This window comes from Delphinapterus leucas, chromosome 5 (assembly GCF_059928025.1).
Source record: "Delphinapterus leucas isolate spDelLeu-1000000601 "Yukka" chromosome 5, BTC_Dleu_Yukka2, whole genome shotgun sequence".
Classification (NCBI taxonomy): domain Eukaryota; kingdom Metazoa; phylum Chordata; class Mammalia; order Artiodactyla; family Monodontidae; genus Delphinapterus; species Delphinapterus leucas.
Window position 1 is genome coordinate 21,834,826 of NC_143133.1, and position 24,718 is coordinate 21,859,543.

General features: G+C 40.3%; 1 protein-coding gene across 1 annotated transcript in view; it reads left to right on the plus strand.

Annotated features, from left to right (window-relative positions):
• The window catches only part of PDE5A (phosphodiesterase 5A), a 139,011-nt gene that overhangs the window by 97,327 nt on the left and 16,966 nt on the right, over positions 1-24,718 (plus strand). Inside the window, 7 exon segments of the mRNA XM_089911296.1 lie at positions 3,967-4,014; positions 4,017-4,106; positions 5,886-6,032; positions 10,732-10,857; positions 12,262-12,356; positions 20,522-20,609; positions 24,296-24,396. Coding sequence (XP_089767422.1) covers positions 3,967-4,014; positions 4,017-4,106; positions 5,886-6,032; positions 10,732-10,857; positions 12,262-12,356; positions 20,522-20,609; positions 24,296-24,396 — 695 coding nt within the window.

Sequence of the window (24,718 nt, forward strand, 5' to 3'; positions counted from 1 at the left end):
GCTTGGAAACAGGGAGTGCATTCCTAAGTCAAGATTTATGAATGGGTAGCTAGTCTCAGGGGCGCTGGGAATTCGTCAGTGAACGTCTTCATCATTGTTTGGAGCTAACAGAGCATAGAGGCCACCTGGACCTAATGATTGTTAAAAATATCTATTAACTACAAAGCCCTTGATGACGCAGAAATGATTTACCATATAGTACAGTCCTGGGGAGGGTCAGTGGAAGGACAGGAGGAACTGTATGGGCCCAAGATGGTGTCAGTTATGCTAACAACCATACAAAAGTATGCACTCATTTTTGAATTAGCCAAAAAAGAACAACAGGTGGGTGGAAAACAGGTAGGAAGAAAAAAGCACCATGTGTTCTAAAATAAATGTAAACCTGTTGTTTGTGAAGTGTAACCAATTCTCTACTTGAGGGGAGTTATCTAGAGTTGACCATTTTAAGTAACATCCTACCCAGAGCTGCTAAAAAGTAGAAAACTTTTGGTCATTGCTTTCCCATCCTGAGTTTCCAGTGTTCTTGCAAGTGAATCAATCAAAATTCAATGACACTTAAAACAAGCTGAAGCTGAGTTTTTAAAATTACAGTAGCGAAGTATTCATTGTGCAGATGAAAGAGGGAATTCAGCTATAAAAAAAATTTTCAAAAGTAAATAAAGTGAATAATTGAACTGTAAGAGAAGAAGGCACAGTCTATAATTTATCCATTGTGTCTCACTCAGCATGGTTCATTACTAATGTTTGTGTTATAGCTCTTTGCCAAATTAAAGTAAATATTATGAAGAACTGATTAGGTGCTGGGTGATCACAAAAAGTTTTTCATTTATACATTCACATTTATCTCCTATTTTATGTGGGTATTATATTAGGTGTTCCAAATATAACAATAAGTAATCAATCTCTGTCCTCTTGGAACTTAAAGAATAATGAAGGACTATATGTATAACTTAATTATATAATATTATATAATTATCAGAAAAAAAGCTATGACTGTAAAGTATAGGCATCATGAAATTATATACTATAGACACATATTCTAGAGTGAATGGTTTGGGATATGTGTAGTTATCCACATCTTCTTAAATGTCTCGGTTCCATTCTTGGTGCCCCACTTGCTCCTGATCAGTGCTCTAACGTTCACATAAGAGATACGGCAAGTCGGTGATTTCATCCTACACCGTCATTCAGCAGCCCACAGGATAAGATTGTGCGTGCGTTTCGAGATCTGGCTCACTTTGGAAACTTTCATGTAAGCCAGAATCAGAAAGCCACTAGGCCATCTCCTTCAAGAATCAACCATCGCAGCATATTTTGGGAGTGAGAAAGCTGCTGCCAGAACTGAAGTCTCCACAGCTGCATAACACCTGCTGGAACCACATTTTAGAAAAACGGGTTCCTCATGTGGTAGGCACTGTGTTAGTTTGAAATTCAAGTATACCTCATTGAAGAAACCAAATTTCATCTGGAACCCTAGCTGAAAGGGAGTCAGGGAAATATATTTTTGAGCTTTCTTAACTCTTCAGAAAATGAAGGCTCACTAGGAAAAGGTTGAAATAGATGTTATGTTAATGGAATCTTGCTACAGTATCTACCACAGAGACCCGGAAGTGAAAGAGACAGCATTAATTAACCTTGAAAACAAATGGCAAAAACATAGACACCTCTCCCCACCTTGCATAAAAAAATCAAATGATGGCAATTTCCAAAAACTCAATTTTTCATTTAGAGCATTATTGCAGTAAGTATAGAGGCTACCACATACCCATGAAAAGCATAGTATAACCGTAACAGCTAAGGAGCACCATCCATTTACCTTAAATGGTGAGAGAGTCAGAGATGGAGCTTGGGCCTGTACAGGAAGGTCACTGGCAAGATTTAGATGCCACTCACAGGGTGGCCTTGGATTCCAAAGTGAGAAGGCAGTTATAGATCCTGGAGTCCTGTGGACACAGAGATAAATTAAACCTTAGAGACAACCCCCTCATTTTACAGGTGAAAAAATGGGCAGAGGTTGAACATCTTGTTCAGGGTGACAAAGTCAGGGGGACATCGGGACTAGAACCCTTAATAGCAAACATTCCTTTACCATGTGCTTCACCTTGCTTTCAGGTTTCTCTTTTTATGATCATTATCTAATGCCAAATGCAGATGTGGCAGCTGATCTAGGATAATGCCGGCTGGTGATCAGTTTATTATATAGATCCTCATCAGTCAGATGGCACTCAGAACAGCTGGTTTTAATTAAAGATCACTGAGCAGTTAAAGTATTTTTATAGCTCTGAATACTGCTTCCTTTAACCCAATCCAGTCCTACTCCTGAGGATATGTCCAGTTCCACCCTTAGTGAATTTCACTTCCAGAGTTTTGTTTTGTTTTGTTTAATTTTTGCAAGAATGGTGAAAAGGGATCAAGACTTTAGAAAAAAAGAGTCATAAAAAAGGAACTTGAATGAAGAATTTCCTCTAAAGAGTCACGAGAGGTAACTAGTTTCTTTATGAGTTTGAGTGGCAGATATAATTAAAGAACTCAGAAGAAAAATGACTTTGTACTACCAAACGGTTTGCCAGGTTGAATCTTTAACCCAGGGAGCTTTGTATATCCTTTATATTCCGTATTTGGTTAATTTCACACAAATTAGAACTCCCGACCCTAGAAAGGCTTAACTATGTTCAGATGAAGCACTAAAGTGTCGAACTGCTGTTGCCTGAGAGTTCACAGGCGCTGTGCTTTCACGTGGGGAAATAAGCAGTATTGTGCAGTGTTAGGTGGTATCGTAGTTCCAGAAGTTCAGATTGGATTAGTCAACCATAATACATATACACATTTATAGCTTTACAGAATCTATAAAATATGTTACTTGTTTGTCTTCACCGTCATGATGCAATAAGTTATATTATCCCCCAAAGAAAAATAAAGTCAGAAGTCTCACTTTGCAAATTCTAACAAATCAAACGGTCAGTGAAGGAAGCTATAAAAATCCAGAATTGTATATACATAACCTCTCCCAGAAATACCACATATTTTTTCCCTGCTATTAGTAAGATGTAGACTATTTCGTTTTATAAAATGGTAAGTTAGAATGACAGGCAATATGTTTTACTTAAAATCCCCTTTATCCCAAGCCCTTTCAGGGCAGACAGAAAGTTGAATTCTCTTGTGATGGTCAGAGAAGCAGTTTACGAGAGCTTTAAATGATGTGTGACTTTCTCATGGCTTATTAGCAATCGATCCCAAGAATTCCGAACCTCTGTATCACTGACCACAAGGTTCTGAAGGAAAATGTCTGCACATCCCCCCAGGTCAGCTTAGAAAGGTTGAGTCGTGGTGTGACGTGGCTGAACAAGCAGAAGAGAAGCGTCTTTGCTCTCAGGAGAGAGCTGTCGGGAGTTAGAGTGTACAATGGAGCGAGGCACAAGCCATGTTGGCCGTCTTCATCCCGTAGTGTTTAGAATATCCTTTGTGGAAGGAAAGAGGGAAAACTTCCTGCTCTAAGAATAATGATGCCCTAAGGAACAAACATCTGTTCTCTTGTGCAATGTTTAAGGGAAGCAGCTGTCATCTGCTCTGAGTTAAAAGGTGGGCCTACTCCCACCTCCACACTTCCCCGGTCCCCTCAAGCTGTCTGCTCCGTCTTGATGTTGGAGGCTGGTGTAAACAGCGCTACCCTTTCTCGGTGCATTTTCAGCCCTCCTTTCTTCCCGTAGTTCAGCCCACGCATTAGCCTGTCGAATTGACTGAACAGAAGGCGTATTTCCTCGTGAATTTTGGGCTTGGGCAAAAGAGTCTTGGTTTGGAGTATGAAAAGGGTGACATTCTTTTAAAGTTTAGTCAGGTCTGGTATATGTCAGTAAAACACGAGGGTCCCGATGAGCAGAGAATGTGCCCGCGCCCTCAGGCTGATAGGGAAAGTTCTAGATTGCTCCATAAGGTTTTAGTAGTTTTGACCTTTTTACGTCACAAAAGATGGAGGGAAGGCAGAGAAGTGATATACCAGATTCTCAGAAGAAATTTAAGGGGTTTGGAAGGAATCAAGGAAAAAACATTGGAAAGAACCTGGTTTTCTTCCCTCTGCCCCACACCAAGTTAAAGCCTCTTTTCATCACGTCAATCTCAGCCACATCTGGCTAAGGCAGTTACAGTGCTGGCAGAGTGAATAGTCAAGGGGATGGAGGAGTAGGGTTCTTACAAGTTCTCATGCCGGCAGGGCCGCGGCAGGAAATCTAGGAGAGAAGCCTGACAGCTTTGCTCAGTATGAGGGAGCCGGGGGGCCTCGGCTGTGGCCAGCATTGCTTCATGGGAATTGGGGCTCAACGTGGCCGGATTTTCCAGGAGACGCCAGAAATCCTGTTTTATTGTTAAAACTCTCCCAATTTTTAAATAGTATAACAAATTCGGTGGTTTTTAAAAAATATTCAGTACCAAACCAAACAAATTGGAATGCATTTGCCAGGTCTGCTAGTTTTCTAACTCAAGTTTATGGGCTCCACTCTCCTAAGAAGTTTTGGGACCTTAAAACCAGAACTTAAAACTCAAATTAAGTGAAGGGAATAAGATTTTTTCCCTTCCATTCATTTAATAAATATTCATATTAACAAATACCAAAACTGTATCCATCAGTAGACACAATGGATACAAAGATGTGTAAGGTACAGCCCCACCTGTCAGTCGCAGTGTACTTAGGAGACAAACAAGAAATTACATTATAGTGAACTTCGTGTAATTAAACAGGTATTCCCAAGGTGGGCTTAGCTCTGAAGGGCATTTAACTCTTCTTTGGATGGGAACTGTGTCTTAAGTCCTTTAGTTAAAGAAAGTAGGAGAAGCGGGAGGTAAAAGGAACATTGATTTAAAAAAAAAAAAAAAGAGCAAGGTGTATTTGAAGAAATTGCAAGTGTTTTACTACAATTAAATGACTAACAAATCAAAACTGAGGATGCTAATTAAAAAACAGATCCTCCTCCAAAAAACCAGTTTCTTAACCCATCCCAGGCCTACTGAATCAGAATCACTAATTCTATTTTTTTTTTTTTTTTTTTTTTGCGGTATGCGGGGCTCTCACTGTCGTGGCCTCTCCCGTTGCGGAGCACAGGCTCCGGACGTGCAGGCTCAGCGGCCATGGCTCACGGGCGCAGCCGCTCCGCAGCATGTGGGATCCTCCCGGACCGGGGCATGAACCCGTGTCCCCTGCATCGGCAGGCGGACTCTCAACCACTGCGCCACCAGGGAAGACCGCTAATTCTATTTTTAATAGGCACCCTAGGTGATTCTTGTGGTCAGGATTGGGTAAAGTAGGTTCTGTTGGTCTCTAGATAAGAGATTGTGTCAAATCTGAGAGCAGCATAGTCTGTCTGCATTGGAAGCCAGGCTCCAGTCCTTACCTGGCTGTGCTACCATGGGTAAGGAAGTGTTCATCCATGCTCATGTTTCTGTACTTGAAAAATGGAGCTAGAGTATCGATTTCATAAGGTTGTCTTGAGAATTAAATGTAAAATGCTTAGAACATTATCATTATCCTGCTCACCACTTATCCTCTGGGACGGGGCCAATAATTACTCAATAAGTATCTGTTGAACGAATAACACTGCGGAGGTATAAAGGGGCAGGATCACTGGAGTCCTTAGTTCTGCCTACTGTTCTAGGTACAGTTACTCTCTCTCCTCCACCTGGCCTACCTGGAACCATATTAGTTACCCACATGTGGCTCAGTTTAAAAAAAAAAAAAAAGGAGTAACTTCTACATTAAAAGATTTCTAGTATATGACATTAAAAGGAAAAAAAAATAAACACAGTGTGCTATTTCCCCATAGCAAAGCAAGAAAACTTTGTGAATCACTGCTGCTTTAACAGCTTTATCTCACTTTCTTCTTCTCCCCTTACCTAAGGCTGCCATGGTACCATCTGCCCAGACCCTTAAAATCACCGACTTCAGCTTCAGTGACTTTGAGCTATCTGACCTGGAAACGGCACTGTGCACAATCCGGATGTTCGCTGACCTCAACCTTGTGCAGAACTTCCAGATGAAACATGAGGTAGGAATGCAGTGATGTCCTCTGGAAAGCATGTGTGTGTGTGTGTGTGTGTGTGTGTGTGTGTGTGTAAGGGAGAGAATTAGTTTTGGATGCTAGTATGGAATAAGGATTTTTAAGTTTCAGAGATTCATATACTGTCACCTAATGCATACCCAGGGTGTTTAAAGAAAAGTTATCAACCATTAAAAAGACATGTATTGGGTTCCCACATGTATCAAGCACCAGGTTGAAGAATAGGGGAGAATATTCCCAACAGTGAGAGCAGCATGTGCAAAGGCAGGATGACAGAGAGCGGAGTTGGAGGCATGGAGCACTGGTGAGGGGGTGAGAGTGGTGAGAAAAGCAACCAAGAAGCAGATTCTGTAGAACCTTGTACACTGTTCAGAGGAATTTGGATTTTATCCTGAAAACAATGGTGAGTCACAGAGGAATTTTAAGTAGGGAAGTAACGTGATCTGATTGTGGAGGTTATGATAACACAGTAGAAAGAAGGACCAAAACAGAGTGAACTCCTTTGGAAATGAGGGAGTGAAGAGGTTGACGTGAAGCCAAGCTCTTGGTTCAAACAGGGTCACCCATATGGAGTGAAGATGAAAACTGATTTTAACCCCCATCGATTACCTTATTCGCCTCTCAGAAAATAGCAAGACTGAAATCAATACCTTCTAATACCAGTTGGGAGATATCAGGGAATTCTATTCTGTTTCATAATGGCTACGTGTATCTCATCAAAGAATAAGGGAGAATAGAAAGGCCGATACGAAAAAAAAAATCAGTAATTTGCCTTTAAAACTACTTTTTTTCCGGTCAGTTGAATGTCTAGTCTCCTCGTACAGATTTCCTATCTGGAAATGTAAATACCTTGAAGGCCTCCACTATCCAGCAATCCATTCATTCATAAAATGAAAATTTATTAACAGTAAGCAGTGTATCCTGTACTGTGCTAGGTACACATTTCAGTGATGATCCGTCCCTGCTCTCAAAGCCTCACTGAGGCATGAAAACTGAGGGCTAATATAGCTAAGGTTAGTACAGTGTCATTTCTGGTATTACTGGGGGCCCGAATCTAGTTCTTTCTTTAATTTAACCGGTTTATACTACTCTTGGGTGAAAACAAAGACCAACTGTCTGTAGACTCTTCTCTAGTAATACTTCACTCCTATAAGAGCGTGTTAAGAGATCATATCATTTAATTATTTTAAGAAGCTCTCAAGAAAGGTTCTTTGGTTATTATTGTCCCTGTTTTACAAATGAAGAAATTGACATAGCATGGTGGAGTAGAAAGTTCATGGATTTTGAGTCATAGCTCGACTAGTGATTACCTCTAATTTCTTTGGGCAGTTAATCTCTCACATTCTCAGTTTTGTAATCTGTTAATTGGGAATAGTGGTATGACCTCCCCAATGGGAGTCCTGTGAGAATTACACATGCATTTGTGAGATTGTCTATTTGCATGCATGTGTATGTGTGCACACTTGTATATTTCGATTAATACACAGGTGTAGAGTACATGTCAGTTATCCCTTCCTTAGACCAAATTTGACCATGGTTATATTTCCCTATCAGATTTCTCTGTTGTAGGTTATAGGGCTCATTTTAAAAAGCCTTTTCTATTAATGGAATGAAGATCTCATTTAGAGCCAGAAGTTCTAAATGCAAATCTCAGTTCTGCTTCTTGCTAGTCACGGGACTTATAAACCTAGATAGCGACTCAAATCCCTTTCCATTCCTGAGATCGCCCATACTTTACACTAGTGCTGATTCTGTTGAAAGGGCCTGGACAGAACAGAAATATGATCCTTGTACCTATTTATGAAATTCTTATATAAGTTGATTTATTTCTTATTTCTTAAAAACATAAGCTTTTAGATAGCATTTGAGTGTTGGGTATGAAGATAGTCACTAAGAATTTCTTTTACAGTCTTTATTTTTACCTTTCCTTGAATGTTTATCCATTAGGCAGATATTTCTCCTCGATGTCTCATTCATCCACTCTCCTTTTCTGTTTGAATAACTACTATTCTAATTCCGGCCAACATCAACACGAACATTGCTATTATTCTGGTTGGCCTTCCTGCCTTAGTGACTCTTCTGTTTTGTTTATTTGAGATATTATTGTCACTGTACATTTCAGATATAATTTTAGGATGATAAAATTAAAATGTTACTGCTAGAGAGGATGTTAAGCACCATGAAGTGCCCCGACAAAGAATATTTCCTACTGAAAGTTATGTCAGATCTTCCTGTCTCTGCTTGGCTTCCAAATCTTGAGTTACTCTCCTATAATTCTTGCTGATCTCTGAAGCAGATTCTTCAACTCTACTCCAACAAATCTGCGTGTGCTGTACTTGTTTTCCTTGACCTTCTGTCTTTTACGTGTCATTCAATGGACAGGATGGCTCCACTTCCAAGTCTGCTCCAAGTATGTTGTGCCATAACATACTTTTCCTCAGAGCCTGACTTAAAAATCTCTATTTCTGGGAGAACCCTAGGATTGACTTCATGCCACTTGGAATGCTATTGACAGTTTATAAATTTGTGCTCTCATTTTTATGTGAATTTATTTCCTTTATATGTGCGCTTTTGTTACTTTCACTCACTACTGATTGAAATTCTTGAAGGCAGGAGCTGAGCTGTGTTTTCTCTTTCTTCGCTTTCTCCCATAGCATCTTAAGGATGCCGTGCAGGACTTAGGAAGCCTTTGTAATGTTGGAGACTGATTCAGTGTATTGAGCATGCTCCCTAGGGTCTTCCACAGTGCACATAATTACTCAGTAGTCCTGTACAAAAGATTGTACTACAGATTTGAACACGCCAGGCATGTCCAAGCATTAAGCAGATCTGACCATAATTTTCCTAAACGCTGTTAAGAACATTTGATAACAGAATCCAAAACTGTACTTGAATCTAGTTACTAATAGATACAGTTGGGTATCCATTGGGTTACCTAGTTCAATAGGCCCATTTCCATAGAAGCAGTATAGGGAGTTCCCTGGTGGTCCAGTGGTTAGGACTCAGCGCTTTCACTGCCATGGCCCGGGTTTAATCCCTGTTCGGGGAACTAAGATCCCACAAGCCACGCAGTGCGGCCAGATAATAAAAAGCAGAATAGAGTAGTCCATCAGAAATTAGGTTTCATAAAGTCATTTTGGTCATTATTTCACATTATATGCATAAGTGCCTATTTAATTATATCTACAGATTTATGATTAGTAAAGAGATATGTCCATAGGTTAAATTTCTGGGTTTTCCTGCTTATTTTCCTTGACTCTTTAATTAGTCACCAGTAATTTTCCATGACACTTCACTTTCTAAGCATATCAAAGAAAATTAATTGCTCTTACTTAAAATTCTCCTAATAAGATAAATCTATCATCTTCGGGGTCGACTTTGTTGAGAAATGGTCATGCTGCAGTGTACTTCAGGTTAGCATGTCAACCTTAGGCATACGGAAATCCTCTGGGAAATATGGTTACTCGGGGGTGAAAGAGCTAGGGGACATTTGGGTTCTTTTTATCAGAATTCCCTGTGAACTGCGTCATAGAACAGGAACAAAGAGACCTGAAAAGAAAAGGGAGGATATGAAAGCATTGATTTTTCTGCCAAATCCTCTATAAACAATTTCTACCAACAAAGAAGAAACCTTGTTTTTGGCCTACTTTTGCAGCCAATCAAACTGTGTTGAATACTGTTAAAGCAACATTCGTTTCCCTGGTACTTTTTCTATTCCCCAGGGCAATGCCCTTTGTGTTTGAAATATCTCCAGTGATACACGTAGGGAGAAGCACATATTTATTTTTAGAGATCCCCAAAAGTATAGTAAATCATGCAGTATTGAAGAGAGGCAGACTCTGATGCTAACACAAACAAAATTATCAAGCTTACAGCCCATGAGTCCCTGGGGATTGTACTGACTACACCACTTCGGAGTTGAATTAAACCCAGCTTGTGAGATTTTTCTGAAATCTATCCTTTTTTTCCCCATCTTTTAAAATATGTGTATAACACACACACACACACACACACACACACACACACACACACCCAGGGCTTTATGTTGCATATATTATTTTTTGTTAATTACTTCTTGGTAACCAAGCAGTAACTCTGCCTGAATATTTAAGCATAGTTTAAAAGGGACAAAGATTGGGACTTGGAGCTCCAGTTTGTCCTTGGACATGTGCTGTGTGCCTTGCCGCCAAGCCATCCCCAGAGCCTCGCACAATTACCTTTGCAGACATACAGAATGGGAGCATGAGAAGAACTGGAGACTGGCTGCTTGCATGGCTCCCTGAGAGTGAATTCATGCACGTGTGACTGCCTCCTTGGACTCTCCTAATTGATGACACATGGACATAATATCTTTTAAAAAGCTAGTCTGTGCCCTACCCATGACAAAAGTACCTTTCTTCCAGCTGCCTTGCATTTCACATCTAATTTAGTTAGCATGGTGGTTTGCATGGTAGGCTCTGAAGTCAAACTGCTGAGGTTTGACTTTTGGGCCCACCCTTTACAAGCACTGTGACCTTGGGCAAGTCTCTGAATGTCACTTTCCTCATCTGTACAATAATCAAAATGGTAGTGCCTCCCTCAGTGTCCCGGGAGTTAGATGTAAATGCTTTGTACATTGCGTGAAGATTAATAAATGTGTGATAAACGTCAGCAGTTATTTTTACTACTTACGCTTTATTTCCTAAAGGTTCTTTGCAGGTGGATTTTAAGTGTTAAGAAGAACTATCGGAAGAATGTTGCCTATCATAATTGGAGACATGCCTTTAATACGGCTCAGTGCATGTTTGCCGCACTAAAAGCAGGCAAAATTCAGGTACTTCTTAGAGCCATTTATATATTTAAGACATTTTGTTGCTTTGCTGCAAGAATACAGCATATTCTTTCAAGTGTTTTTTTAATGTGCACTAATGACGATTGAGAATAATATTTAATGCCACTTACAAAATAAATTACATTTTGTTAATTAAGGAAGACTGGTACGGCAAAATAATTTCTAATTTTCTTTCATATATAATATATATGGCCTATTTTTAAAAATCTTTAAAATAGCTTCATGTTAAACTTAATAGCCTTTGGGCAAATAAATGCTTCCTTCAGAAGAAAACTCTACAATATAAGAAAAGTATCAAATTTCTCATGTTCACATTCAACCTGCTCCATAGTAGAATTCCTCAAAAACCACTCAGGTCCTGAACTTGGCTCCATAGATGAGTCCAGGGTTCTCTGTCACATTTTCTCTGGAGCCCTCTGTTAATTTTTTAAGTACTATTTCATGGAGAAGGTTTTGGTTTCATATACATTGACCAGAGACTGTTTACAGGAAGATCAGTGCAGAAAACGTTCAAGTAATTCGTTCTTTTCTGGGCCAAATTTTTCATATCTCTGTCTTTAGATTCTAACTTCAATGGGAATCGACAAGTTATTCTATGTCAGTGATTCCAGGCATACATCATAAAACTGTTTTTAATTCAGAGCTTCCATGCTCTTTTTTATTTAATAAATTCTAAAAATGTTATTCTCTGTCTCTACTTTCATAGAGTGCACATTTTAGCTGGCTAGAGCTAAAAAAAGTGATTGTTGTCCAAGAAGCCATATCAGATACCATAGTAGTACTTTCCTGCCATAGCAAACATTTATAAGAAATAGGGTGGGGCTTCCCTGGTGGCGCAGTGGTTGAGAATCTGCCTGCCAATGCAGGGGACACAGGTTCGAGCCCTGGTCTGGGAAGATCCCACATGCCGCAGAGCAACTAGGCCCGTGAGCCACTATTACTGAGCCTGCGTGTCTGGAGCCTGTGCTCCGCAACGAGAGGCCGCGATAGTGAGAGGCCTGCGCACCGCGATGAAGAGAGTGGACCCCGCTTGCCACAACTAGAGAAAGCCCTCGCACAGAAAACGAAGACCCAACACAGCAAAAATAAGTTAATTGATAAACTCCTACCCCCAACATCTTCTTTAAAAAATATATATAGACTATAGGTGGACAGGTTATTGATTATTTGAGGCATTTGAACTTTTTCTGTTGATAATGATAGTCCCATTCTGAAAACCAAGTACGACTGATAGCCTGCAGAATAGGATTCTAGCGTGAGTCCTATGTGACTAGAAAGCACATATGTAAAGCACTAAGGAGAAAACCACGTGACTGGTGGAAAGACGTGGTATAATGCGCTTTACCAAATTGTTCTTTTTCTTTCTTCTGCTCTTCGGTCGTGCAGAACAGGCTGACTGACCTGGAGATACTCGCACTGCTGATTGCTGCCTTAAGCCACGATTTGGATCACCGCGGTGTGAATAACTCTTACATACAGCGGTAAGGCATTCACCCCAGCAACAGGAGAGATTGTTTCTTTTAAATTGTAGTTTTAAAAGTAAAAGCCACAGCATAATTTGATGGTACAAAATTTCAGTTGGTCAAGGTCCCATAACATACTCTGGGTTTTATTTAAGGGAAATGGAAAAAATAATGCAAGTCCAATATTGTGTTGGTAACATCTCTGGCCTGAAGTTCAAGAACTATTTATGTTGAGAATCTTATTTCATTAGATAATTACCAAGCGTTTTGCTTTTGTTTATATACACCCAGCTTAGGAGCTTCATTGGAAAACTGTTAAGAGTAGATCAGAAAAGGTAGAATTTCACCCTGGAATAAAAGATAATAGTTAAAAAGTGCTCAGCTCTATCCTAAGTACTTAGTAAATGCTGCCTAGAAAGAGGCTTTGGTCTTAGCGAAGGCAGTGGAACACAGTGTTGGAGACTTTGGGCTCTGGGGTCAGACTTGGATTCAAATCCTACCTCTGCCACAGAGTTCCTGTGTGACCATGGGCAGGACACTCCTCTCTCTACACCTCCATTTCCTGGCTTGTGAAATTGAGATAACAGCATTCCTACCTCATAGGGTTCATGTAAGTTTTAAGACATAACACACATCACTACCAGGTACAATGCCTGGTACATATCTAAGTGTTAAATAAATCTTAGGAGCAGAAGCCTGCATTTTGGCTGATTTTGTGAGTAAGATACTAACTCTTCAGACAAGCTTTTCAGGCTCCCTTCTGAACCACGCTTAAGTAACATTTGCAATGACAAATGAGATAATAAAGGTGATATCACTTTTCATCAGATTTTTGAGCCACTGTGACATTTTTATTTTCTTGAAGCAAGTTAGTTGAAAGGCATACGTTTTAATGGTGAAATCTCTTACTACAGAGCATTTTTAAGGTATGCAAGTGATTCAACTAATGCATAGATCTCTCTAGGAAATTCCACATGTCTGATATCTTGAGGGAATTTCAGAAAGCTCTCTAATCACATTCCCTTTATCTAAATACAGTAAACGGAAAACTTCATGTAAAAAGAATTGTAGCGATGTAGCAACCGTGTCCTCTGCTGACCTTTGATGGAAAAAGATAGCAAGCTCTTGCCTGACTATCAGAGGCTTGCTGTCTCCTCTTTAAAGTCTAATGTTTTGGAGAACTGACTGGGTGACATGTCCTTTGTACCCTGTGCTTTGTCATGTGATTGTGGTCCTGAGCCTCACATCGACACAGGAGTAATTATGGAAGGAAACAACGACGTGAAAAGATTTACAGCGCAGAGTCAAGCACTGCCTAAGGATAAGAGCCAGCGGTGCTGCCTTCTCTTCCTGCCTCAGCACTGAACATCATATCATTAGGATATGGATTATTAGTGTATGGATTGCCATACTGCCCTGCTTTGGAGTGAAAAAAACCACTAAGCTATTTTTTCCTTTGTTTATTTAAAAATAATTACCCGGAAAAACATCTGGAGAAACGTCATCCTCTCTTTGAAAAAAAAAAAGTCCTGGGAAAAAGTCAGACCACACAATCTTGCTTTCACATACACCGCAGAGCAGACTTACACTAAGTAATAATAACTTTTAAAAAAATTAAAGGAGTTTCAGAGATATTTATTTCTTCCTACATCCTTGTGGTTTGAGTAAAGGAAACCAAGAATTTCCCAGGGATGTTTCTTTTTTTTTTTCTTTCCCTAGTGGTAAACGAGTGATACCTCCAGTAAGATTTTCTTAACCAGGGGACTCTTTGGAGACTAAGAGCATCAGAAACATTTCCATATAAAGAACTAACTTCTAAAAAGGTGTACTGTGTCCAGACCTCATCAGATATTCAAACACTCTATAAAGAAGACCAAAACAGTAAGACACAAAAATAAAAGTAATATATCAAAAAGACAAAAAAGCCCTCATATGGTAGCAAAGTTAGAAACTGAACTCTGTCATTTGTGCTTGTTGAACATCTTTTCAGAAAATTAAATTGAAGTAAGATATTCCTTGTTTAGGAAACTGTGTTTTGATTCATTATCTGATTCTTTGATTCCTTCTTGGCTTAGGAAGATTGCCATTATGAAGAGCGCTTCAAGTACGCCAGTGAAATATTTGAGAGAAGAGTTCACTTCTTGTGCTTTCTTCTCCCACATGGGTGGATGGAGGCAAGAGTGATTCCAGATAGTTATTGAATTATTCTTTTAAAAATAGGCAGTCATAGGAACAAAATGGCTGAAGTGCAGACATCTGCTTATGTAGAGAAATTTCCCCACGTTAGGCCTGCCGTCAATATAAGAGGACTCTTGTAGATGCATTTATTTGGTTAGATTCAGGATTGGTGTTTTATAAATATAGTGAAATTATCCTACATTTTAGGCAAAGAGATAATGTGCAGTTACTGGGGCCTGGTACTTTGCTAGGCAGAAAGAGAGCTATAAAAGTATAAAATTCGGCTTCTGTTATCAAGGAATTTGCACAGTTTCATGAAACAATGGTGATTAATGCCAGAAAGTATCTAGTAAGTCCTGTGTTGTTTGATAACGTGGGCTATAAGTGGTCAGTAGAGGAGACTGACGATGATCAGTGTAGCCCATCCTTACTGTTAATGGAGGAGGTGAGACTGCAGCCGGATCTCTGAAGTGTGTAGGATTTGGAGGGGGAGAGCATGAAGGTACTCCAGGAACACCATGAAGTGGGCATATTCATGGAACAGACATGATGGCTAGTCTGACTGGTCAGAAGGCTCACTGACTAGGGATGGAAAGTAAGAGGATGAACAAGTGGAAGTTAGAAGACCCTTCCGAGGGAGAGCTGGAAAACCAAGCCGTGCATTTTATATTCGGTGTAGTGAAAAGACAAGGAGCCATTGCTGCAGTGGGTAATGAAGACATTGTTTAGGAAGAAAAGTCTGTAAGTAAGGTACAAGGTAAATGGGTAATAATTAGAACCACAGAGTTCCAGCCAGAAAGCTGTTAGGTAGGGGAAGCCAGGTGTATGTGAACATCACATATTAGCTAGAGAAAGGAAGAGACTGAAGGAGAAAATTGTTTAAATATTGAACAGCTAGTTATATGCAGGAATGAAGGGGTAAAATCATGACTCTGGGTCCAAGAAATTAACAATGATGGTGCCATTGACAACAATGAAGAACTGAGAAGTGTGTATGCATGTGTGGTGTCCTTTGGGAGGGAGGATGGAGGGGAAAGGATTTTTGGCAATGAGGAGAAAGTAATACACAGTATGGAGGTTAGAAGAGGTAAAATGACCAAATGAATGTTTTTTTCAAGATTAGAGATTCAGCAAAATCAATAAAAAATTTCCTGGTACCGACAATCAGATCATGTATAGTTGTCCTGGAAGAACTTGTCCTGTACCATGGTCCTCTCTGCTCTGTGACAGAGGAACAGGAGTGAGCTAAGGTCGTGAATAGGCACGGTGGTAACAGGGTCAGCACGCTCTTAGAGGCTTAAAAGAGCAGTAAAGACAGCACAGGAATCACAATTTGTGAAGTTCACACTGAGGAGAGTCTATTTTAGCCAGTGAGATCATCCTTGGTAAGGTCGGAGGGCTTGAGAGACTAGAGATCTGAATATGAATAAAGTGCAAGTTCAGTTAGTCGCTAATAATAATAGTAATAATAATAATAGAAGCTAACACTTAATATAGGTCTTATCCCATGGCATTTGGAACTCCTTCTAGCACTTATGTACATGAGCTCATTTGGTCCTTAGACGACCACGCAGGAGCTGTGATGGTTATGGTGCAAATTCGAATCCTGACTCCTCTCACCTTGTGACCTTGGGCAAGTCATTTAAACTCCCTCTCTATGTTTCCTTCTCTGTATAGTAGAATAATGACAGTGCCTGTCTCACAGGGTTTCTTATAAGGATTAAGGAGTATAAGTAGATGTAAAGTGCTTGGAACAGTACCTGGCACAGACTATGCTCAACACGTTTTAGCTATTTTCACAGGGGGATACTGTTAAGGACAGATGGGAGTTGAAGATCTTGCTTTTTTTTCCCCAGGGAGGGACAGGGAGTGGCAAAGAGACTATGCCTGGTAGCAGCTAGGAGCTGTGGAACAAAGAAGGGACTGTCTATTGTTGATGTGAAAAAAGGGCAATCAGCAGAGTCAAGAAGGTCCAAGAACTGGAGTCACAAGGTCAAATGAATCATCAACTTGAATATCTGTGATCACAGAGAATAGGAACATAAAATAACCCCTGACTCATAGAAGGCAATAGTGATGATTTGCATAGAAATTGTGAAGTTAAGAATTAAATGGGTTGGGACTTCCCTGGTGGCGCAGTGGTTGGGAATCCGCCTGCCAATGCAGGGGACATGGGTTCGATCCCTGGTCCAGGAAGATCCCACATGCCGCGGAGCAACTAAGCCACAACTACTGAGCCCACATGCTGCAACTGCTGAAGTCCGTGCACCTAAAGCCCGTGCTCTGCAACGAGAAGCCACTGCAATGAGAAGCAACAAAGAGTAGCCCCCCACTCACTGCAACTAGAGAAAAGCCCGTGTGCAGCAACAAAGACCCAATGCAGCCAAAAAATTTAAAAAAAATTTTTTAATGCCAAATTTAAAAATAAATACATTACCAAAAAAAAAAAGAATTAAATGGGTTGACATGGGTCACAAAGTGTAGCTAAAAGATTTGAGCCCAGAGCAATATATGTGGATGAGAAGCCAGATTAAGGACCGTTGTCAGAATCAGTGAAAAGGAGTACTGTGCTGGGGTGGCTGTGTTTTTCTCACAGAACTTTCATTTTCTATTGATTTCTAAGATTCTGTACTCCTGAGACATTGGTTTGATTTCTGCATTGGCATCCTTATGCCACTCTCAGAGATGGACCAACAACTGCAGGACAAGAGGAGATGCAGGGAGGGCGTGCTAGCCCATGACTGCTCACTGACGTGTGGGAATAACCCAGCAGCAGGAGTGGTTTAATGGGTCCTTGTGACACACCCTCAAATAAAGAGGCAACGAAGCCTTGTGTTTGAAAGAGTAAAAAGTAGCAGGATATAGAATGCATCGGTTTCCATGAATATCTTTGTAAATGGGAAATTTGGGGAATTTGTCACCCTTTCATTGATTCATAAATCCATATTTTTAGAAGTAAAGGCAAACACATAATTTGCATTCATCTATCTTACAAGCCAAGAATTTTCTCTAATGTGAAACCGTCCTTTCTGCACCGTCTAAAAATGTAATGTGCGTTAGAAGTTTTAAACATGTCTGTGTTATATCCACCTAATCGCATTTCTAGTCCAGCTTCTAACTGGGTTGGTGAGTGGATACTGTGTGCAGAGCACTGTGGGTCACAAGCCAGTGTGATGCAGTGAAAAGGATGCGTGTGAATCCCGGCTCTGCCTTTTCTGTTGACCTTGAACAAGTTAGATAATCTCTCTGTACCTTTGGTCATCTAAAAAACAAATGCTAAAATGCCAGTTTCAGAGGTCTCAGCCTGGGTCACCCAGGAGGCACAGCCTGAAACAAAAGCTGGCGTGCACATAGCTTATTAGCGCGTGCGATCCCAGGGAGCAGGAATGCAGGCCTGGGAGTGGGAAACAGAGAAGGGAAAGCCAGGAGAAGGACGAGGTATCCAGCTGTCCACCCATGCAGGCAGCTGGTGCTCAGTCCCACCAGGCACTTTTGAGAAGTCTTACGACATGAGACCCAGAACTGTTCGCAAAAGGACAGAGACTGCAGGGGGAGGGGCAGCTCCACAGGCTGCCATACCCCACTGGTCACAGGGGACCTCCAGAGGCCTTAACTCCACACGCTCCAGGCTGAGTGAGTGTGAGTGCAGAGAGCCCTCCTGTGGGCGGAAGTGAGAGGTATTCTCGGCGGGCCAGGGCAGGCGCCTTCTGACGGGCTCCTCGTGCAGTTTGTTAGAGCAGGCGTGAAGCTGGACACTACATCAATGGCTGCAGTATGAGGTGGGACCGAAGATTCTGATGTGGTGAGCTGAAGTGTCCTACAGAGGACTATTGTAAAAATTAAATGTAGACTACTTAGCACAGTGCTGGACATGGCATAGGCTCTCAGTAAATAGTGACTGGTAGATTCGTTTTCCCTAATGATAACAGACTCAAAAGGAATACAGGATAACGGGTAACAGACTTATAAACACCTAGCAGAATAAAACTGATACTAAGCTAATACTGGATGTGCTTGGATTCCTCGTATAAACGACAATAACAGATACTCTAGAAGCTTTTCCTTTTCTAAGTGAAGGGAATGAGGAAGGCGGTAGCTGTACTGAAGTTGACTTGAGCTTATCCGGTCTGAGTGATGAGAAAATGCTATTGCCAAAATAGAGACTATAGAATACAGGCAGGATTTGGAGGGAGATCATCGATTCTGTTTATGCTAGGCCCTCTCTTATCCCGGGCCATCTCCCTGGAGCACCTCATCCACTCCTGTGGCTTGGATTTCCAAGCATGTTGATGTGATCCACATCTCTCTCTCCAGCCCAGACCCGAGTTCAGACCGTTATACCCATTTGGTTGTACCTCAGGCACCTTAAAATTAATAGATCCAACACTCAACTAGTCCACCTTCCCCTCCTTCATCCCCCATCTCTAATCATCTTCTCCCTTTTTTCCTATGTCAGAAATGACAAAGCAGAAGCTTAGCCTCCATACTTTCCCCCTTCATCTCCCGCATCCCCACTAGCTCCCAACATCAGGATTCATTGCCAACTCCTAACTAATCTACCTCCTAAGCAGCTCTTTTTATTTGGGATTCCACCACTCTAACCCAGGCTGTCTCTTACCTGGGTTACTAGTTTCCCACTAGTCTCCTAACTAAATCCCCGTAGTCTCCATGCATCTCCGGTCTTGGTTCCAGCAAATTTATCTTTTCTTACAAATCTGCTCATTTTAGTCCATCCATTGCCTTCCCACTGTCCAGTGATAAGCACAGTATCTGACCCATGGTACAACTCACTAAATACGGAAGGAACAAAGAAGACAAGGCAGGAGTTCACTTGGGAAAGGTTACAACAACAAAACATGGCAGTTTGGAAGTCAGCAATATCCGTGGTGGGTTAAACACTAGTAGATGAGATCACCCATTCTCTTACCTTTATTTTCGTTTTACTGTTTTTGTTTTCCCTTAAGCTTCTCTCACTCCAACTCATTTTTTCCTGTGTTACATTTCTTGTCTTGGGTAGGTTCTCTGTCTTCAGCAAATTAAGTGCAAAGTAAAATAATGATTCATGTACTAGTACAGAGGAATAACAAATCAATTGTATTATCTAACACTTGAATCGTGCTTTACAATTCATAAACCCCTGTCCTATTAATTCAAGAAACAGAGACTTTCAAGAGCTATAACTTTCTGTCTTCCTTTTAAAGAACAAAGAGTGCAAATGGTGCTTTATGTTCACATGTGAAGGGTCATGAGAAATAGGTGGGCTCTGCTTGTCATGCTTTAGAACTTAATTTGTGACTCTGTTACATATAATGAATTGACTATAATATTCCTCCCCTCACTTCACTCAGCCAAACGGTCTTTACCATTTTCCCCAAGTTCATTTTAGAGCACCGCCAGGATGTCCTGCATTGAAATAACCTGGATCCCACGTTGGGAACTTTTTCTGACTCAGCTGTCTCCTTCCTTCCTCCAGAAGGGGATGTGCACCCACTGTCCCCCATTTCCTTGCCTCTCATCACTCACACCTCAGCTAATTCCATCTCAGTTGACTCTTTTCTTATATACAGGCACACATAGGGACGCTGACCTTCAGCCTTATTTCAGAAGAAAGGCTTGCATGGAAATTTATTTCAGATTTTAAATTAATTGCACTTTTGAAATTGAAAACTATTATTGGCACAGCTATTTCAGAGATTTTTTTCGTGTGTAGAGAAAGTAATCCTTTGTCCTTATTCCTTCTACTATTTTAATAAATATTAAAACCAATCAAATTGTTCATACTTTGAACCGGCATCAGTTAACATTGGTATTTGAAAACAATTTGACTCTTTATATGTATTTCCCAGAGATTCCCTCACTCTTCTTAGCAAAAGGAGAGAAAATTGTTAGCTGGATTAATTTTTGTGAAGTAGCCTCTTTTTCAGTTAACCAATAATAAGAAGAAATTGATAACTGATATACTGGGGAAACTGATAATTTTTTTAAACTTTCTTCAACAAACCCAGAAGTGAACACCCACTTGCTCAGCTCTACTGCCATTCAATCATGGAGCATCATCATTTTGACCAGTGCCTGATGATCCTTAATAGTCCTGTAAGTACCTAATTTATGGTTGTAGAATTTTAACAGAGCGCTTTATAAATTCAGTTTTATTTTTAAGTTTTGGATTTATTCCCAGGAACATAAATTCTTGAGCATGCTTTATTCCTTTTTGGGTAAGAAAGGCAAAGCCAAAACATTTGAGATCTTCGCAGCCTCACTTCTCTAGAAACCAAAACTGTCTAAATGTTGCCTGAAAAGGGAAAACTGGTTACTCACCTCCATTTGGTTATTCCAAATTAGAAACAAACAAAACTGGTATTTTATGGCTCTCAGTTCTGTTTTTGTTTTTGTTTTTGTCAAATGAAGTGGTTTATACTACTCTCAAAGGTTTTCTTTCATAAGGCAGTACCTTTTCCTCTTTTTATGTAAACTTTTGACCACTAATAAACATTTTCATTAAGGAATAAAGCTATTCAACAATTTGGCTAAATGAATATTTATCAATGTAAGAAAGCATATAGTATGTTACTCTAGTCATATTTATGTTAAGGAAAATAAGGTTAAAATGATATATGCCAAAATGTTCGCAACGGCTTTGTCTAGTTAAACTATTAATACTTTTTTTATTTTCTGGTTTTGATTTGTTGTTCATTATTCACATTACCCATTGTATGCGTGTATTACCTTTATAATAAGAAAACAGTGAAAGTTGTAGACAATTACGTTGAACAAGCACAAACGCATGGTATATAATTTTAAAGCAATTTTACCTCCATCTCTTTACATTTGCCCAGTGGCACTAGTTCCTCCCTGAGCCCCAGAAAACACAGGCAGCCCATGACTTTTGTGGTCACTCTTTGATAAGTTTTACCCTCTAGTTACTACTTCAGGTCCTAAAATATAGCATACAGTTCTCAATTTAGAAACCAAAATGTGCAGCCCTATGTAGTAGTCCAGATGTGGGGCTTGATTTAGTTTCAGGTTCTCTCTTCCCACCCTGGTTGGCTCCTTTCATCCCTCCCTTATGTTTCTTCTGACTCCTTCCTCACCCCCAAACCCCCATGTCCCTTCCTACTCCCCCAGACTTGGAGAATAAGAAACAAGAGACTGGTAGTGTGATGAGTGTCCCCCTGTTTGTGCCTGGTAGGTGTTTAAACCTACTTCTTTTCTTACGAGTAATTCCATGATCCTGGCCGAGCGCCTTAGCTGTGTGGCTTTTCCACTGACGTCGCCTTAATATGAGTGATCGTCTCTGTCCAGTTTATCACCTTACGGCTCCTTCCTCAGCTCCTGGAACTCTGATTGTTGGCTTTCAGCTCCTTTCTGCTAAGGTTCTTTTGCCTTCTTTGTGGTCCTCTTGAACAGGACAGGACTTAAACCAACCCCATGCCTCCAAAACTCAGAGAAGGCAGCCCGTCCTGTTCAGTAGCAACCTCTCCTTCACTGCTGCATCAGAGCATCTAGCCAGCCTGTGTCTTGCCTTGTAGATTTTCCAGACAGGAATCAGACACAAGGGTACTGGAGCCCACCCCACCCAGTAGACTCCAGCAGGCATACGCCATGACTTCAAGCCACTGTCTCTTACTTGAGTGAAGGGGAACGCAATCGCACCTGTTGGTGCGGGTGAAGGGATAAGAGTTATGTGGCCAGTTTGGGCACCTCCTTATAAATTCTGCACATGCTCCAGTACAGACTGCTACAGATGTGACTGTTTAACGTGAATTAGTTGATGTATGATTGGGAGGTAGGGGAATGATGTCAGTAAAATGTATAAGTTGTACTGTTTCATGAACAAGTTCTCTTGGGTGAGGTGCCAGAATTATGGGAGTTGAATTTTGACCTTCAGCAAGGAAGGAAGAAGCCCTCTGCTTGGCTCCTGCATGAGCAACCCTTTCGGTTCTGTTTTAGAAATATTGAAAATGGGCACTTAGCCCTGAGGTGCTCTCCCTCGCCTTGGGCTGCTCTGGGCCCACGGGAAGGAGGTTGCTCTTCCTTCAGCACCTCCTTTAGTACAGCCCCATTGTCTCCACCATCCGTCTCCGCCATCCAGTTCCCCCTGTGCTGCTTCTGGGCTTCCACAAACCACCATTTCCACTCAGCTGTTTCTGTGCTTCTTTAATGTCCTCAGAGGCAGCCCCCAGACTTGCTAGCCTGGCCTGTCCAAGTTACCTCCAGAGGTGCCAGTTCTTGATTTGGTTTGTGCTCTGGTTATAAAGTTACATAGGCTTTGAGTGGTCTGCCCTAACACTGTTTCTCCCAAAAACCATGTTATTTTTAGTGTGGGTTTTTTCCGAACTGAGACTTCTCAGGAATGTGTGTGTCGAGTTATAGCAGCAACATCTGTACCTTCATTGGAATTTGCTGTCTTTGCCCTTCAGCTCAAACTTCATTTTAATATCCTATTTAGTTTTAAACAAAATATGCTAACCTTTTAAAAAAAACATATTTTACAGTATGCCTATCATAGCTCTGTTATTAGATAACATAAAACTTATGTAATATATTATTACTTAACATAAAAGGAATCTGGTTGTATATATGGCTGGCCTCACATTATAAGGCCCATCTATATTCTGTCTTTGTAAGCACCAATACACAAGAATTTACAGCCTTTGTTTTTGGAAGGGAAAATAAAAATACAATACCAAAAGACATTTCTACTTTTCCACTTGAAATAGTTTTGTCTTAAAATAAATAAAAGTATCAGAATATAGTTTTGTTTTGCCCAGAATCTAAAGTGGCTTAATATTTAAAAATAATGTTTCTTGTGTAATCACAGATTCATTAATTAGACATATACCACAATTTCAGCATCAGTTATCCTCTAACCAATGTTTGAACCTGGCTCAGCAGTTTCCTTTCTTCAGAACAAATCCTTTACCTCCAGACCCTATTTCTAAGCTTCTGGGTTTTTTTCTCAGCCCTGAGGTTTAGGAAGCACATCTGACTCAATTTAAAGATGTTGTTTTGAGTATATTCTGGGTACCCAAGGTATGTTTTACTTAGTTCAAGATTAGAGAGTCACTGTGCTTTAAATTACAGGCAAGCAATAAAAAATGATTACATAGCAAAAACTTTAGATAACTTGCACATGGATTAGCCACCTTTGAAATATTCCTTATAGATGTTTCAACTCTTGCTTTCTTTATACCACCAGTAAGCACATCATTGCTCACACCCTCTACCCATCTGTATTGGCATGTTCCTGAGGAATACACACTGTTCTCAATATGAAATTAAAATTATATGAATCTGCACCAGAAATGTTATTGGATTTATTACAGAAGCCATAGAGAAATGATTTTTAAAATAATCAATTGTTTACAATTTCCTCACCCTGTTCTTCACATCTATTAATACAGTTTTTGATTTTTCAAAGTTTTACTTGTTCTCAGATCATAGCAGTTACCCTGCCCAAAGGAAAAAGGTATATAATTATTAGATTTGGGGCCTGGACTAAAGCCTAAGGAGTAGAAGAGTTGGAGAAACATGCATACTTCGGCCCATGAACCATCATGAAGCTGTTTTTTCTTGTATGACAAGGCGATGAGGGTGGGTGCATAGAGAGGAAACATTATTTCACGGTATTTACTTTATGTAAGCAGGTGTCTTCTATCTTCCTGAGTTCAGAATACTAGGCATGTGTTTAAGAGATGTGACTATTTTTTCAGATTTTGTTCTTATCAGCAGCTTCTCCAGGTGGAATGCTAACGATGGTTTTCTTTTTTTTTATAAAGGGCAATCAGATTCTCAGTGGCCTCTCCATTGAAGAATATAAGACCACACTGAAAATAATCAAGCAAGCTATTTTAGCTACAGACCTAGCACTGTACATTAAGTAAGTTTTAAGAAATATGTTGATAAATAGGTCTTGGATGTGTTTGTATTGTTTCAAACTTTAAAAATCCACACTGGGGTATTTTTAGATTATAAGGACAAATGTCCTGGCAAAGCTGTCTACCAAACTATGGAGCAGTTTCTCAAAGGAAGCCAGAAAAGTCTACTTCTTCTGCTTACTTAATGCTATAGAAATTACAGAATACAGAGTTATTTCTGATGTTTGTCTCTGAAATAATGTGCAAAGCAAATAACCATCTCAAGGTCATTCCAAGCTGGGTTGGCCAACCTAAAGATTATGTAGGCCATTTGCTTTTCCTCCT